The sequence below is a fragment of the Rhinopithecus roxellana genome, chromosome 19 (genome assembly GCF_007565055.1).
Source record: "Rhinopithecus roxellana isolate Shanxi Qingling chromosome 19, ASM756505v1, whole genome shotgun sequence".
NCBI classification, from domain to species: Eukaryota; Metazoa; Chordata; class Mammalia; order Primates; family Cercopithecidae; genus Rhinopithecus; species Rhinopithecus roxellana.
Window position 1 is genome coordinate 56,167,719 of NC_044567.1, and position 16,406 is coordinate 56,184,124.

Sequence of the window (16,406 nt, forward strand, 5' to 3'; positions counted from 1 at the left end):
TCAAGCGATTCTCCTGCCTCACTCTCCCGAGTAGCTGGGACTATAGGCTTGTGCCACCACACCTGGCTAACTTTTGTATTATTAGTAGAGTCGGGGTTTCACCATGTTGACCAGGCTGGTCCTGAACTCCGGACCTCAGGTGATCCACCTGCCTCAGCCTCCCAAAGTGCTGGGATGACAGGCGTGAGCCGCCGCGCCCGGCCTCTGTTCTCATCCTTGCACCCTGAGTCTTACAGCCCCTCTTCCTGCCAGGCTCACGGTGGGGGCTGGGGCGGTGAGGGACGGAGCAGGCTGTGACTCCTCTCCTCCCTCTGGCAGGAACTCAAAGTGAAAGGTCCCAAGGACTCCAAGGACAGCCACACGTCCGTCACCATGGAAGGTACCTCGGGGAGCGGGCTGGATTACCGGCACCTGCCTTTGTCTGGCTGTGTGGGCGACGGGCTGCGTGAACGCAGCGCCCTTCCCCCGTGTGCGCGTGTGAGTGTGAGCGCGTGTGAGTGTGAGCGCGTGTGAGTGTGTGCGCGCACGCGAGGACTCCAGCCTCGTGCCCAGGCAGCCAGCCAGCTACAAACGTGCTCCTCTTTAGGATGCCAGCAGCCCGCTGGGTCCCTCCCTCCCCACCCCTCCTCCCCTTCCCCTTCCCTCCTCTCCTCGCCACGCGCCTCCCTCCCCTCCCTCTTGCTGGAAGAGCACTCCGAAGCGGCTGCTCGATGCTGGAGTCTGTGCGGCAGCATCAGCAAGGGGACTGAGTGGCCAGGCTGCTGGTGGGCGCCGGGGAGCCTGGAGCGATGGCTGCACGCTCCCGCTGCGGGGACAGAGGCTGCCATGGAGATTCTCCTCATTATTCGCTTCTGCTGTAACTGCACCTATGGTAACCCAGGTGCCCGCTGTGGGAGGTGGCGGACCCTCCCACCTCTGGGGGCTGGAGTGGGCTGAAATGTGTCCGGCGAGGTTTGAGGGCCGCAGGGAAGGAGGGTGGGCAAGTGGCTGGACCTGAATTCCCCCTTCGTTTCGGCCGGCGTCCAACCTGGAGTTGAAACCTGGGGGCGGCTCAGGGCAGGGCCATCTGCAAATGGAAGGACCAGGCTGGAGGGGTCCAGCTGTCCCCGAGGATCGGTGGGGAATTGGTGGGCTAGTGTGAGAGAACTTCCTGGAGGGGCTGTTAGGGACAGACGGCGAGGAGCTGTGCCTGCAGACGGAGTAGCCCTGAGGCCAGGGAGAGGGTCCGTGGGGGCCAGGCACAGCGTGGACATGGGTGGTGATGGTCCGGATGGTGGTGTTGCCAGCCAACAGGGTGCCATCGTGAGCCGGAGGGAGAAGTTGGGAGTTTCTTTGTTTCTGGAGAGAGGAGCGGAGGCTGGGCGGCAGGGTATTGTGTGCTCCAGTGCACATGCTGCCAGCTCTCGGAGCAGCAGGCGGAGGACACGGAGGGGCTGCGGGAGCAGGAAGGAGCCGAGAGGTTTGTTTTCAGCCATGAAAGACACCTGAGCCGAGGTCTGGGTCCTTCCTTAACTGTGGAAGGCAGGTCGGCAGTGCCAGCGGGAGAGGGGGTGTGGCAAGCTGCTTTGTGAAGGTCACACACACCCCACCTTTCGGTGGAAGGAACCCGCACCATCCTCCTTGCAGCTCCCACAGCTGGCTGGGGGATGAGGGAGGTCCTGGGACAGGTGCATGTCATCAGCATGACTGTTGGTCGTAGGAGGATGAAGCCGGCCTAGGCAGGAAGGTGTCCAGAAGCCCGTGGACCCTGCCCCAAGAGGCAAGTCGTGCCAAGGGGTGCCCCGCCTGCCTGTGGCAGGCAGTGGTGCGGGCACGTGTGGCTCCCAAGCCAGCTGCTCTGGGCCTGAGTCTGTGGGAGCAGCGGACGGCTGGTTTTAGGACCTTCCTCTTCCTTCCCACCAGGTGTTTCGGCTCTGCCCCCTTCTCAGTCACTCCTTTCCTATCTCCCTGGTAACCCGGAGCTCCTTGGAGCTCCTTGTCGAAGGCTGACGTGAGGGGGGTGGCAGCTTGCCGGAGGAGAGATGGTAGGTTTCCTGGGCTCCTTCCCAGAGGCGGCCGTGGTGGAGGGGCTGTGTGGGGCCACTGTCCCCCGATCTTCTCAGGACCCTCTTGAGGGAAGCAAGAGGAGAAGCGTCTCTCCTGCGGCCCAGCAGGATGGCCGCGGGAACCCTGTTCTCACTTGAAATTGGCCTGGTCAGCGATTGGAGGCGAAATGGTCTTTTTGATCTGGCCTAGGGGTTGGTCTGGTCTCGACTCTGCCTCCCTGGAAAGGAAATGTAGCCTTGGCTTCCTCTCGCTTCCCCATAAGGAAGCTTCGACCTGGGACCTGGAGTTCACGCCGCTTCGGTCTCCGTGATACTGTTGTTGAAGTCAGCTTCAAAGTGGGGAATGAGGAATGAAAGGGCCAGCTTGTGAGGACGGGGCTCACCCCGTCCTGGTCACTCTTCCCAAGAACCCTCCTGTGGGTCATTGAGATTTTATAGGTGCCGCCCTCCCCTGAGGAAGGGGCAGCTCAAAGCCAGGAGCATGAGTGGATCTGCATTCAAAGCCCAGCTCCCACCACTTGTAGCTTGGTGATGGGGAGCAAGCCACAGCACGTCTCTGGCCTCAGTTGTCTTGTCTGTAAAATGGGGCTAGTGAGAATTTCTTCCCTCTTTAATCACAGGAAATAATGTGAGCAAAGCAGTGAACTCAGTACCCCTGGGCACAGAGCGAGTACCCAGCAAACTAGAGCGAGGCCAGCTTGCTGCCCAAGTCAGTGGAGAGGGGTGGGGAGAGTGGGTGAGGCCGGGCAGGAAGCAGGCCAGCCTGCCGGAGCCTGGGGACAGGGGAAGGGCCAGAGCGAGCGCCTCACCCTGAGTTCTCAGGGGACCCTGGCATACAGGGGCCATGGGGAGCACAAACTTCAGGGCCGCTCTTGTTCCCCTGGTTCCCTCTGTATCTGACGTGGTCCCAGCGCCCCCACCCTGTGCACCTGTCCTCCTGGCCGCCCTCCCGGGGCTCGTTCCACAGCCCTGCTCAGGTGGACTCTGGAGGTGACCACAGGCATATTAATAACCCCTCTGAAACTCAACCTGCCATGTGTGCAGACCTCTGAGCTTAGTCAGAAACCTCTTCCTCCTGGGACCCAGGAGAGGGCTGCGGGGAGCCAATAATGCAGGGTCAGCTTTCTGTGGAGCTGCCACTCTGGGGCCCACTCCGGCAGGTGTCTGCTGAGCTTGTGCTTTCTTTTGGGTTTCTGGGATTCTCGAGTGTGGTTTTTCCCCCTGAAGATGGGCTGAGCCACAGGTGGGTACCTTAAACAGCCTCAGAAATGGACCCACCTGAGCGAGGACCTGGGCTGTACCCTCAGTGCCCCAGGACACTCCAAGACTGGCCTCGTTCCTTCAAGCTTCCATGGCCCATGGGGAGGGTCTCTGGAAATTGCTAGATAAGAAAAGGCTACAGATATGTCATGTGAAGTGTATTTACGTAAACCAGTGGTTGGCCGGGTATGGTGGCTCATGCCTGCAGTTCCAACATTTTGGCAGACTGAGGCAGGAGGATTGCTTGAGGCCAGGAGTTCAAGACCAGCAACATAATGAGACCTTGTCGCTCGCTGTCCTCCCTCCCTCCCTCCCTCCCTCCTTCCCTCCTTCCCTCCTTCCCTCCTTCCCTCCTTCCTTCCTTCCTTCCTTCCTTCCTTCCTTCCTGTCTTGCTCTGTTGCCAGGCTGGAGTGCAGTGGCATGACCTCAGCTTACTGCAACTTCCGCCTCCCGGATTCAAGAGATTCCCCTGCCTCAGCTGCCCAAGTAGCTGGGATTACAGGCACCTGCCACCAGGCCCTGCTAATTTTTTTATTTTTAGTAGAGGCGGGTTTTTGCCATGTTGGCCAGGCTGTTCCTGAACTCCTGACCCCAAGTGACTCACCCGCTTCGGCCTCGCAAAGTGCTGGGATTATAGGCGTGAGCCACTACACCCGGCCCCTCATCTCTCTCTGTTTTTAAAAATTAAAATACATAAAATAGAAAGCAGTGGTTTTCAACCACTCTTATGCATTCAAATCAGTAAAGAACCTTTTTAAAAAATGCTCATGCCCTGTATGGTCTTGCAGAGATTTGGGTTGAGTTGACGGGGCTAGGGGCAGGCATATGTATCTTTTAACAGCTCCCCTAGTCATTCTGATGGGCAGCCAAGCTCGGACTGCAGATAAGGCTGGTGGCCCCTGCTGAGGCTGCGTTTTCTTCACAGCCAGCAGATTGCTCCCTGAAGTGTCTGCTTAGCTGCGCACGGGATATTTATATCTCAGGCTGTGGAGAACTCTTGGGTTTGGGGCCCGGCTAGGGCATGCGTGTTCACGCTGGGACCTGTTACAACCTGGTCCTATGGGACACCCAGTCTGGGATCCTTCTTCCCAGATGAACACCCTGCCTCTCTCACTGCCCCTGTGGCAGGAGGCCCAAGGTCCTGACCCCAGGGACGGAGCATCCAGGTGCAGGACTGAAGCTGAGCCTCCTTTTGGGAGGGCGAGCACAGCTGTTTGCAGGAAGGGCATTGGGAAGTGTTGATCCACCAGCTGCCACCTCCACCTGTCCCTGCTGAATCCCAGCCATCCTCACTTGGTGTCTGGGTTGTGGAGGGTATGGCTGTTGGGGGCCTGGGCTGGTCTTGCTTGGGTTCTCCCAGCCTCTTTGGGGCTCTCATATGTGAGGCCTAACATGAGTTGCTTCAGGAAAACTTTGCCCCTCGGGCTGCCATGTGTTGAGAACACAGCCTTTCTTTTCTTTTCTTTTCTTTTTTTTTTTGAGACGGAGTTTCAGAAAAACTTATTGCCCAGCCTGGAGTGCAGTGGCATGATCTTGGCTCACTATAATCTCCGCCTCCCGGGTTCAAGTGACTCTCCTGCCTCAGCCTCCTAAGTAGCTGGGATTATAGGTGTGTGCCACCATGCCTGGCTACTTTTTGTATTTTTAGTAGAGACGGGGTTTCACTGTGTTGACCAGGCTAGCCTTGGGGAGCAGAGCCTTTCTGTGGAGATCAGGCCAGCCTCCCTGGCCTCCAGCCTCCCTGGCCTCCAGCCTTCCTGTGCTTGCTCTGAGGTTTGAGGATGTGGGGAGGGGTCTTTCCTCTGAGAGATGAGGCCAGTCGTGTGGGTCACAGTGAGGCATGCCAATCCCAGCTGTCTGTGCCCAGCCTTCAGCTGCAGGAGCCTGAGAATGATAAGGTCTGGGGAGCTGCCCTTCCTAGAAATACAGAATGTCTCCTTCCCTATTCTGGGGTCCTGCGTGTGGCAGGTGTGCTGGACTCTGCAGGGCGTGGCTGGGTGGAGCTGTGTGATTCTGGGGTCCTGCGTGTGGCAGGTGTGCTGGACTCTGCAGGGCGTGGCTGGGTGGAGCTGTGTGATTCTGGGGTCCTGCGTATGGCAGGTGTGCTGCACTCTGCAGGGCGTGGCTGGGTGGAGCTGGGTGATTCAGGGCTGGGGGTCCAGGGGAGCATCCGCCTTGAGCCAGGTGAGGCCAGGACAGGCCTGGGGGGGCACGTGGCTCTCGAGGAAGCCACATCTAATTGGAGAGGAGGCAGGGCTGGAGAGGGAGCTGGGGCTGTCAGGGCAGTGTCTGCTGCTTGGTCTGCCCGGGGAGTGAGAACAGAGGTGGGGGCTACCGTGGGCGCTCTCTGGCATCCCGCGAGGGGTGTTCACATGGGAAGCAGGCGGGTGGGGGACGACTCTGGTCTCTGGGGTCTGGGTTGCCCTTGTCCGTCATCCTCTTCCTCCTTCTCCCTATCTCCCAAACAGCTCTGCTCTACAAACCCATCGATCGGGTCACTCGGAGCACCTTAGTCCTACATGTAAGTGTCAAGCCCCCGAATGGCCAGAAAGGGCTTAGGAGTGCAGTGGAAGACTGAGTCTGGGCTGAGAGGGTGCTGGAGTCACTGAGAACAGCCCATGTGGGGAATCAGGGGTCCCTAGGCCCGGAGGATGCCTGTCTGGCCTGCAGTATCCATGCCACCAGGCCAGGGCCTGAATACAGCTTGGCTACTAAGCTTGACACTGGCCAGGTGCTCCCCGGGAGGCAGGCACTTCCTGCTTCCCCACCCGCTGCCTCCTGGTCTCCAGCATCCTTGGAGCAGCTGCAGGGCGGACGCGGGTTTCTCTCCCAGCTGTTCAGGGGGATGAGCCTCCACCTGGCTTTCAGTTTCTCTCCAGCTGTTCAGGGGGATGAGCCTCCACCTGGCCTTCGGTTTCTCTCCCAGCTGCTCAGGGGGGATGAACCTCCACCTGGCCTTCGGTTTCTCTCCCAGCTGCTCAGGGGGATGAGGCTCCACCTGGCCTTCGGTTTCTCTCCCAGCTGCTCAGGGGGATGAGCCTCCACCTGGCCTTCGGTTTCTCTCTCACCTGCTCAGGGGGGTTGAGCCTCCACCTGGCCTCCCCACTGGGGAAAGAATAATGACTGTAACTGGGAGAAGAGGGAGCTGCCAGAGCCCTCCACCTGCTGCACTGGCTCTTCTTTTTATTTTTATTTTTATTTTTTTTATTTTTACTGTCACCCAGGCTGGAGTGCAGTGGCATGACCTCAGCTCACTGCAAGCTCCGCCTCCCAGGTTCAAGCGATTCTCCTGCCTCAGCCTCCCAAGTAGCTGGGACTACAGGTGCCCGCCACTGTGCCCGGCTAATTTTTATATTTTTACTAGAGACGGGGTTTCATCATGTTGCCTAGGCTGGTCTCGATCTCCTGATCTCAAGTGATCCCCCGCCTCGGCCTCCCAAAGTGCTGGGATTTCAGGCGTGAGCCACCGCACCCCCCGACTCTGATTTGTAGTTCAGATTTTTCAGGAATTAGGTGGGTCCCTGAGTGCCCATCCTTTGGATTCTTTGGGTGGGGACTGAGCACTCCCCTGTGGCCACACATCGGGCCCCAGAACCGCTCCCCTCAACTCACCGCCTCACCCTTCCTAGGACCTGCTGAAGCACACACCTGTGGACCACCCCGACTACCCACTGCTGCAGGATGCCCTCCGCATCTCCCAGAACTTCCTATCCAGCATCAACGAGGACATCGACCCCCGCCGGACTGCAGTCACAACACCCAAGGGGGAGGTGAGCTCAGGGCCCAGCACGGCCCCTCACCCAGGCTGAGAAGTATGGGGTGGGCCAGATCCCTCGTCCCCTTCTCCTACACACGGGCCCCTCGTCCCCTTCTCTCACACACGGGCAGCAGATCCCTTGTCCCCTTCTCTCACACACGGGCCCCTCGTCCCCTTCTCTCACACATGGGCAGCAGATCCCTCGTCCCCTTCTCTCACACACGGGCGGCAGATCCCTCGTCCCCTTCTCTCATACATGGGCGGCAGATCCCTCGTCCCCTTCTCTCACACACGGGCGGCAGATCCCTCGTCCCCTTCTCTCACACACGGGCGGCAGATCCCTCGTCCCCTTCTCTCACACACGGGCCCCTCGTCCCCTTCTCTCACACACGGGCAGCAGATCCCTCGTCCCCTTCTCTCACACACGGGCAGCAGATCCCTCGTCCACTTCTCTCACACACGGGCGGCAGATCCCTCGTCCCCTTCTCTCACACACGGGCGGCAGATCCCTCTTCCCCTTCTCTCACACACGGGCGGCAGATCCCTCGTCCCCTTCTCTCACACACGGGCGGCAGATCCCTCGTCCCCTTCTCTCACACACGGGCGGCAGATCCCTCGTCCCCTTCTCTCACACACGGGCGGCAGATCCCTCGTCCACTTCTCTCACACACGGGCGGCAGATCCCTCGTCCCCTTCTCTCACACACGGGCGGCAGATCCCTCGTCCCCTTCTCTCACACACAGGTGGTGCTGGGTGCTCCATGCCTCTCCAGCCCTGATTCCGCATTCCCAGCCAAGGCGAGGTCTTCAGTCCTTGGTCACCCTCATGACCTGCAGCATTCCAGGCCCTAGGCTGAGAGCTTTAAGTCCAGTGTCTCATTAATCCTCATAATAATCTAGGGAGGCTGGGCGCGGTGGCTCACACCTGTAATCCCAGCACTTTGGGAGGCCAAGGAGGGTGGATCGCTTGAGATCAGGAGTTCGAGACCAGCCTGGCCAACAAAGCCCTGTCTTTACTAAAAATACAAAAATTAGCCAGGCATGGTGGTGCGTGCCTGTAATGCCAGCTACTCAGGAGGCTGAGGCAGGAGAATTGCTTGAACTTGGGAGGCGGAGGCTACAGTGAGCCAAGATCACACCACTGCACTCTAGCCTTGGCGACAGAGTGAGACGCTGTCTCAAAAATACTAGCAATCCAGTGAGCCAGAAGAAGAACCTGAGGCCGGGGAGTCTCTCCAGGTTCACCACACAGTCTTTCAGCCCCAGGTATCAGAGCTGGATTCCTCACCTGGGGCTGTCTGGAGGCTGCATGCATTCTCCCCCATGCCGGGGAAGCCGGCCTCTGGGTGCCTGGTTCTTGAATGCAGACACCTTCCTCTGCCAGTGTGATGCTGTCAGTGTCCCCGGGGGAGCGAAGGGAGCAGGAGCTTGGAGCTGCTTCAGCTGGGCCTGCACGAGCAGTAGCTTGCGGGGAGCCCACAGCAGGAAAAGCTGGTGCAGGAGGTGACAGAGGCCGTCCAGGTTGCTGGAATGTTCATTGGGCACCTGCATGTGGGACAGCCATTCCCCGGGGGCCCTTTTTGGTGGAAGGGTGGGGACAGCCCAGTGAGGGGAGTACCAGGAAGCATGAGAGGGACGGTTGCCCTCTTGGGCTGGCATCTGGGCGCAGGTGAAAGGCTTCATGTCCGGAGGAGGCCATCAGGAGTGAGGCTGACGGGGTTTCTGCTCCTCTGGTCTGTTTACGAGCCCCCAGGTTCTCCTGGGGAGAAAGTGGTGAGGGACAGGCCTGGAGAGTGTCCACTGGGCAGAGAGCCGATTCTCTGCAGCTCCTGGTGCTGGTGTGCAGCGTCCGGGGATGCCCTCGTCTGTTTTACTCTGGGGATATCTGAAAAATCTCCAGAGGGCTCAGCCTTAGCATACCCTCAGTTTTCGGTCATCTTTTTTTTTTTTTTTTTTGAGACGGAGTCTCGCTCTGTCGCCCAGGCTGGAGTGCAGTGGTGTGATCTCAGCTCACTGCAAGCTCCACCTCCTGGGTTCCCACCATTCTCCTGCCTCAGCCTCCCGAGTAGCTGGGACTACAGGCGCCCGCCACCACACCCGGCTAATTTTTTGTATTTTTAGTAGAGATGGGGTTTCACCATGTTAGCCAGGATGGTCTCAATCTCCTGATCTCATGATACGCCCACCTCAGCCTCCCCAAGTGCTGGGATTACAGGCGTGAGCCACCACGCCCGGCCAATGGTCATCTTTTTTTCTGAGACTGAGTCTCACTGTGTTGCCCAGGCTGGGGTGCAATGGCGCAATCTCAGCTCACTGCAGCCTCCACCCTCTGGGTTCAAGCAAATCTCCTGCCTCAGCCTTCCAAACTCCTAGCTGGGATTACAGGCAGGTATCACCATGCCCGGCTAATTTTTGTATTTTTACTAGAGACGGGGTTTTACCATGTTGGCCAGGCTGGTCTCAAACTCCTGACCTCAGGTGATCCGCCCGCCTCGGCCTCCTAAAATGCTGGGATGACAGGCGTGAGCCACCGTGTCTGGCCTCGGTCATCTTAATTGTATACTTTGATTGCGCTCACCTACATATTACAGCAGACGTAGGTCACACCGTGTATCATACAGGAAAGGCTGGGACAGATGGGGACGGCCCCCTGGCTCTGAGCGGGGGCTGGGAGCTCTTGAAATCCCATGTGGAGCAGAAACCACCCAGAGCCCAGGTTAGAGTTGGCTGCAGGTCCCCTCTGGACACTGCTGCAGCCCCAGGCTGGACCACCCAGGTCTTGTCCCCGGGGGCTGGAGAAGCCAGGGAGGAGTAGCGTGGACAGGCCTGAGGGGGTCTCAGCTCTTGGTTGAGCCAGAACTAGATGAAGTTCTCTGCTGCGGTCGGGAGGGATTGCAAGCAGGGATGTGCGTGCCCCAGGGTGGAGAAACCAGGTCATCCTGGGCAGGGGGCACCGGGGGTAGCTGCAGAGAGCCCCATGCGTTGCGCACACTTGATGTGCCAGGCACTGTGCTGTTGTACACGCGCCATCTCCGTGAGTCACCTTATGAGGCAGACATCATCATCCGCACTTTACAGCAGGTGAACTGGGATTCAGAGAGGTCAGGGAGCCGCCTGAGATCACAGCTGAGAAGCCTGTCGGGATTCAAACCCACATCTGTGTGACTCCGAAGGCAGTGCTTGACCCACCTTGGTTAAGGGGTTACAGGCTATGCCGCCCCTCGGTTCAGCCCTCCCTGGCTGGCCGTGCCCCCGCATGCAGGCTCGGCCCTCGGCCACACTCCCCTCTGAGCAGGCTGGGGTCTGCCATCTCCCTCAGACACGGCAGCTGGTGAAGGACGGCTTCCTGGTGGAAGTGTCGGAGAGTTCCCGGAAGCTGCGGCACGTCTTCCTCTTCACAGACGTCCTGCTGTGTGCCAAGCTGAAGAAGGCCTCTGCGGGGTGAGTGTGAGTCCAGGGACTCTGCGGGGTGAGTGCGAGTCCAGGGCCAGGGAGGGGACCGGCCCCTGCGGGGTGAGTGCGAGTCCAGGGACACCGGCCGGGGTAGGGGGCCGGCCTCTGTAGGGTGAGTGCGAGTCCAGGGACACAGGGCCGGGGGAGGGAGCAGGACCTTTGCGTATTGAGTGAGTCCAGGGACACGGGCCGGGGGAAGGGGGCCGGACCTTGCCCCCCATGGAGGCTTCAGCAACTTTGTGGGTTTTTTTTTCTTTTGAGACAGGGTCTTGCTCTGTTGCCCAGGTTGGAGTGCAGTGGTGTGATCTCGGCTCACTGCAACCTCCACCTTCCGGGTTCAAGCGATTCTCCTGCCTCAGCCTCCCGAGTAGCTGGGATTACAGGTGCACGCCACCACGCCTGACTAAGTTTTGCATTTTTAGTAGAGACGTGGTTTTGCCGTGTCGGCCAGGCTGGTCTCGAACTCCTGACCTCAGGTGATCCGCCTGCCTTGTCCTCCCAAAGTGCTGGGATAACAGGTGTGAGCCACCGTGCCCAGCCAGATTTTTCCTTTTAAAAACTGTATTAATTAACCTAATTTCACTGCATAGACTTTTTTTTTTTTTAATAAGTCATGTTTTTAATTATAAAGATAATATAAGGACATTGGAGGAAACCCCGTTCCCCACTGAAGCATGAGGTCCGCCTCCTGCCGCGCTGCTTGCTTCCCTGTTTTTAAATGTTCTCATGTTTCTTCACACAGTCATAATCACAGCAAATGCCCAATTTGGGGCTCTGCTGTTTCTATTTCGTGTCATAAGCGTTTTCCCTGTTGCTGCCTCATCTTCATAATCATCCTTTTACTTTCTTGCACAGTTACCAGTGGATGTGCAATCGTTTACTTAAGCATTCTCCTTTTATTAGACATCTCTGAATTTCTGCTAACTGCAGTGCTGTGAATATTCAACGCGTCTCCTGCTACTATTTATTGAGGGTTTAGGCCATGCCAGGTGCTGTGACGCACCCTTTGAATACATGATTTCTAGTCCTCCCAACAAGTCCACAAAGTAGTGACTGTTGTTCCCTTATCGTAGATGAGAGAAGAGCCTTGGAGAAGGTAAATAAGCTGCCCAGGCTTGCACAGCTAGAGGCACAGGTGGGATTGGAACCCCAAGCTAACGTGCAAGCGCCTTTGTGCCTCCTTCTCTCTACCCGGTAATGTGGGTCGGCTCAGTGCCTTGAGCAGAGAGGCTCATTCCACGTTCATTCACACATTCTTCCACCCACACTTACTGATCACCTACGATGTGCCAAGCACACCCCTTCTCCCAGCTGAGAAGCGGCAGTCTGGATTCAAACCCGTGTCTGTGGGATGCCAAAGCTAGTGCGTTTACCACCAGGCTATCCTGCCTCTCCCCTTCAGCCCTCCCTGGCTGGCTGTGCCCCCAGGTACAACACAGGGGTAGCAGGCCATGCACCCACCACAACACTCAAGGGTCAGAATGAGAAGTGCAAATCTAAGTCCTAGGGGAAGGATCGATTATTACGAACTTCAATAAAGGGATGACTGGCCGGGCGCGGTGGCTCACACCTGTAATCCCAGCACTTTGGGAGGCCAAGGCGGGTAGATCACCTGGGGTCAGGAGTTCGAGACCAACCTGGCCGACATGGCGAAACTCCGTCTCTACTGAAAGTACAAAAATTAGCCGGGTGTGATGGCGGGTGGCTGAGGTAGGAGAATTGCTTGAACCCTGCAGGCAGAGGTTGGAGTGAGTGGAGATCACCCCATTGCACTCCAGCCTGGGCGACAAAAGCGAAACTCCATCTCACAAAATAAAAATCATTTAAAAATTAATAATAAAGGACATGACTCCCTGGAACTAGATCATGTTTGAGATTGTTCTGAGGCAGAGATGGCAATAAGCACACATGCCTCTGCCTGTTATCCTTTGCCGCAGCAGACATTACTAATCACACATGCCTCTGCCTGTCGTCCTTTGCCATGGCAGACATTACTTATCAACCAGAGCATGCTTTCTTGCTAGACTTGGATGTGGCTTTGCAATCCTCCACCCAGTGTTGACCCATGTGACCTGTCTTGATAAGAGTTGGCATTCGGAATAACACCTGTATTCCATTGCTAGCCTGAAGGATATTGAACGTGGATGGTCTAGAAGGGAGGGAGGGGCGTGGGGTGGGGAATAGGAAAATGTGAGCCCAGCCAGGAGGGCTTCGCTCTTCTTGATACCCCAGTGGTTTGGGATGTTTGACAACATGAATCATCTAGGTCAGCAGCCTGGTAAGGTGATGGGGTGGAGTTGCTCCCTGCAGGCGGGACAGACCCCAGAACCCAGCTCTCATCACTCCATGTGCTCCACGTGTGTGTTTCCCAGTCAGGCTCCTCAGGAGCAGGGATCGTTCTTGCTTCTGGCAAATTTTCAGTCAACCCCTGTCAGTGGTTCTGTGGTTCTGGACCCAGGAGTTGAGGCTGGAAGAGCCAGGCTCCCTCTGGCTCATGGATCCCTGTGGCTCGTTTGCAGGAAGCACCAGCAGTATGACTGTAAGTGGTACATTCCCCTGGCCGACCTGGTGTTTCCGTCCCCCGAGGAGTCTGAGGCCAGCCCCCAGGTGCACCCCTTCCCAGACCATGAGCTGGAGGACATGAAGATGAAGATCTCCGCCCTCAAGAGTGAAATCCAGAAGGAGGTGAGCAGAGCTTGGTATCTGAGTCTGGGGCCCTTTGAGCCAGCTGTGCTGGGGGAGATGGAGGCAGGAAGTTGTAAGGTTTGAGAGTTTGAGAGGGAGCTTTGAGTGCGTAGTTACGAGGGGAAAGACCCCAACTACAGTAGCTCCAAGCAGATCGAGGGGGTCAGTGCTCAGGATTTCATGGGGCTGACATGGAAAGTGCCCTGGAAAGCAGTGCATGTTGAACACGATAGAAAGGGGAAGCAAGCAGCCAGGCGCAGTGGCTCACACCTGTAATCCCAGCACTTTGGGAGGCCGAGATGGGTGGATCACCTGAGGCCAGGAGTTTGAGACAGCCTGGCCAACATGGCAAAACCCTGTCTCTACTAAAAGTACAAAAATTAGCTGGGCACGGTGGTGGGCGCCTGTTAATCCCAGCTACTTGGGAGGCTGAGGCAGGAGAATGGCTTCAACCCGGGAGGTGGAGGTTGCAGTGAGCCAAGATCATGCCATTGCACTCTAGCCTGGGCAATAGAGTGAGATTCTGTATTTAAAAAAAAGAAAAAAAAAGCGGGGGTCGGGGAAGCAAGAGAAGAAAAAGCAGGCTTTTGTAAGGAAAAGCAGGACTTGTGCAAGGAAAAAGACCTGGGAGGCCTCTCAGAAACTGACAGATCAAGTAGGCAAATAAATAAGGAGAGAGAGGACCTAAATGCCACAATTAACACGTTTGACCTAAAAATGCCAAGAAGCTTGTGCCCTGACAGAAAACTGAGATTGTTGTCACACATGTGTGCAACATTCACATTTATCCTATAACAGGCCACAAAGGAAATCAAAATTTTTCAAAAAGTTGATAGTATACAAGTCATGTTCACAGACCACAGTGGAGTAAAATTAGAATTGAACAAGAAAATTGGTCAGCCTGGGCGCAGTGGCTCACACCTGTAATCCCAGAACTTTGGGAGGCTGAGGCGGGTGGATCACCTGAGGTCAGGTGTTCGAGATCAGTCTGGCCAATACGGTAAAACCCCATCTCTACTAAAAATACAAAATTTTCCAGGCACGGTGGATCATGCCTGTAATCCCAGCACTTTAGGAGGCCCAGGCAGGCAGGTCACCTGAGGTCAGGTGTTCAAGACTGGTCTGGCCAACATGGTGAAACCCCGTCTTTACTGAAAATACAAAATTAGCCAGATGTGGTGGCTTGCACCTGTAATCCCAGCTACTCAGGAGGCTGAGACAGGAGAATTGCTTAAACCCGGGAGTCAGAGGTTGCCGTGAGCTGAGATTGAGCCGCTGCACTCCAGTCTGAGCAACAGAGTGAGACTCTGTCTAAAAAAAAAAAAGAAATACTGGTTTGGAAAGTTCAAGACAAGGTAAAGAGATCAAAATTCAAAATGGTAACTGCAGACTGTTAGAGCTGCCTGGAATGAGTGTACTACATACCAGTACCCATGGATGCAGCCAAAGTGCTATTTAGAGGAACATGCATAGCCCTCAGTTCACATAACAACAGTGTTTAGAGGAACATGTAAAGCCTTCAGTTCACACAACAACAACAGTGTTTAGGGGAAGGCACCACGGAGTGGAGGAAGGGCCTGGAGCGGAGGAAGGGCATGGAGCGGTTTGGTCAGTTTGGTCTCCTTTCCTCACCTCTCAGGTTCAGCTTAGGCCTCACCGACCCTGGGAAGCTTCTCTGACACCCACCCCCATCACAGTCTGCATTGGGTGCCCTGTCCCCAGATCCTGTGGCTTTTTGTTCACCTATGGCTTTGCTTAAATGCTGCTGAATTATAATTGCATTGTCAGCCTCTTCTCTTCCCCAGTAGAAAGTGAACTCCGGCCGGGCGCGGTGGCTCAAGCCTGTAATCCCAGCACTTTGGGAGGCCGAGACGGGCGGATCACAAGGTCAGGAGATCGAGACCATCCTGGCTAACACGGTGAAACCCCGTCTCTACTAAAAAATACAAAAATCTAGCCGGGCGAGGTGGCGGGCGCCTGTAGTCCCAGCTACTCGGGAGGCTGAGGCAGGAGAATGGCGTAAACATGGGAGGCGGAGCTTGTGTAGTGAGCTGAGATCTGGCCACTGCACTCCAGCCCGGGCGACAGAGCAAGACTCTGTCTCAAAAAAAAAAAAAAAAAAAAAAAAAAAAAAGAAAGTGAACTCCACCGACAGCACTGTTTTCTTCTGTTTTATGTTCCTAATACTTAACATGTAAAAAAAATAGGTACTCAGGGCCCAGCACGGTGGCTCATGCCAGTAATTCCAGCACTTTGGGAGGCCATGGCAGGTGGATCACTTGAGGCTAGAAGTTTAAGACCAGCCTGGCCAACATGGTGAAGCCCCGTCTGTACGAGAAGTACAAAATTTAGCTGGGTGTGGTGGCGGCGCCTGTAATCCCAGCCACTTGGGAGGCTGAGGCAGGAGAACTGCATGAACCCGGGAGGTGGAGGTTGCAGTGAACCGAGATTGCGCCACTGCACTCCAGCCTGGGCCACAGAGTGAGTGGGACTCCATCTCAAAAAAAAAAAAAAGGTACTTAGTAAACAAACAATTATTGAAGAAAACATGACCAGATGGCCTCTCTAAGGATTCTTTCAACTCAAACATCCATCTTTGAACAGGGGAAAGAAAGTTCACGATTATAACCCCAGGAGTGTTCAGGGCCGGGGATGTCCTAGGATGGAGGGTCTAACTGGGGGTACATCTGCCCAGAGGGAGCTCCCTCACCAGCACAGCTGTCCCCCTCCTGAACCGCTGGGCCCTGCCCACAGTCCCCGCCCAGGAGCATCCTGTGTGCCTGTTTCTCACCCGCCCCGGGAGTCAGCAGGCTTCCTGCCCCCACTGTTGCCCCAGCTGTGCAGACGTGGCCTTGCGCCCAGTCAAGTCAACACTCACTGAGCGCCACTGGCTGTGGTGCCTGGGGTGTGCTGGGTGCCTCATGGATATCCCTGTCCAGTGGAGGAAGCAGACACGCCCCTTGCTGACCACAGAGCATGGCACATGTGGTGAGTCACTAGAGAGGCGCAGGTGCCGTCCTCTGAGTCACAGAAGAAGCAGTGATTTGTTCTTTTTTTTTTTTTTTTTTTTTTTGTGAGACAGATTCTCACTGTCACCCACATTGGAGTGCAGTAGCATAATCTCGGCTCACTGCAACTTCTGCCTCCCGGGTTCAAGCGATTCTCCTGCCTCAGCCTCCCGAGTAGCTGGGACTACAGGCGCCCGC

The 16,406-nt window shown here is 56.4% G+C and overlaps 1 protein-coding gene across 7 annotated transcripts in view; it reads left to right on the forward strand.

Annotated features, from left to right (window-relative positions):
• Positions 1 to 16,406, forward strand: part of ABR (ABR activator of RhoGEF and GTPase) — a 232,595-nt gene that overhangs the window by 161,040 nt on the left and 55,149 nt on the right. For all 7 annotated transcript variants that reach the window (XM_030924178.1, XM_030924177.1, XM_010373487.2 and 4 more), the window contains 5 exons: positions 319 to 379; positions 5,775 to 5,827; positions 6,936 to 7,076; positions 10,382 to 10,503; positions 13,035 to 13,200. In XM_030924178.1, the coding sequence (XP_030780038.1) occupies positions 319 to 379; positions 5,775 to 5,827; positions 6,936 to 7,076; positions 10,382 to 10,503; positions 13,035 to 13,200 (543 nt within the window). The remainder of the gene's footprint in view (positions 1 to 318; positions 380 to 5,774; positions 5,828 to 6,935; positions 7,077 to 10,381; positions 10,504 to 13,034; positions 13,201 to 16,406) is intronic.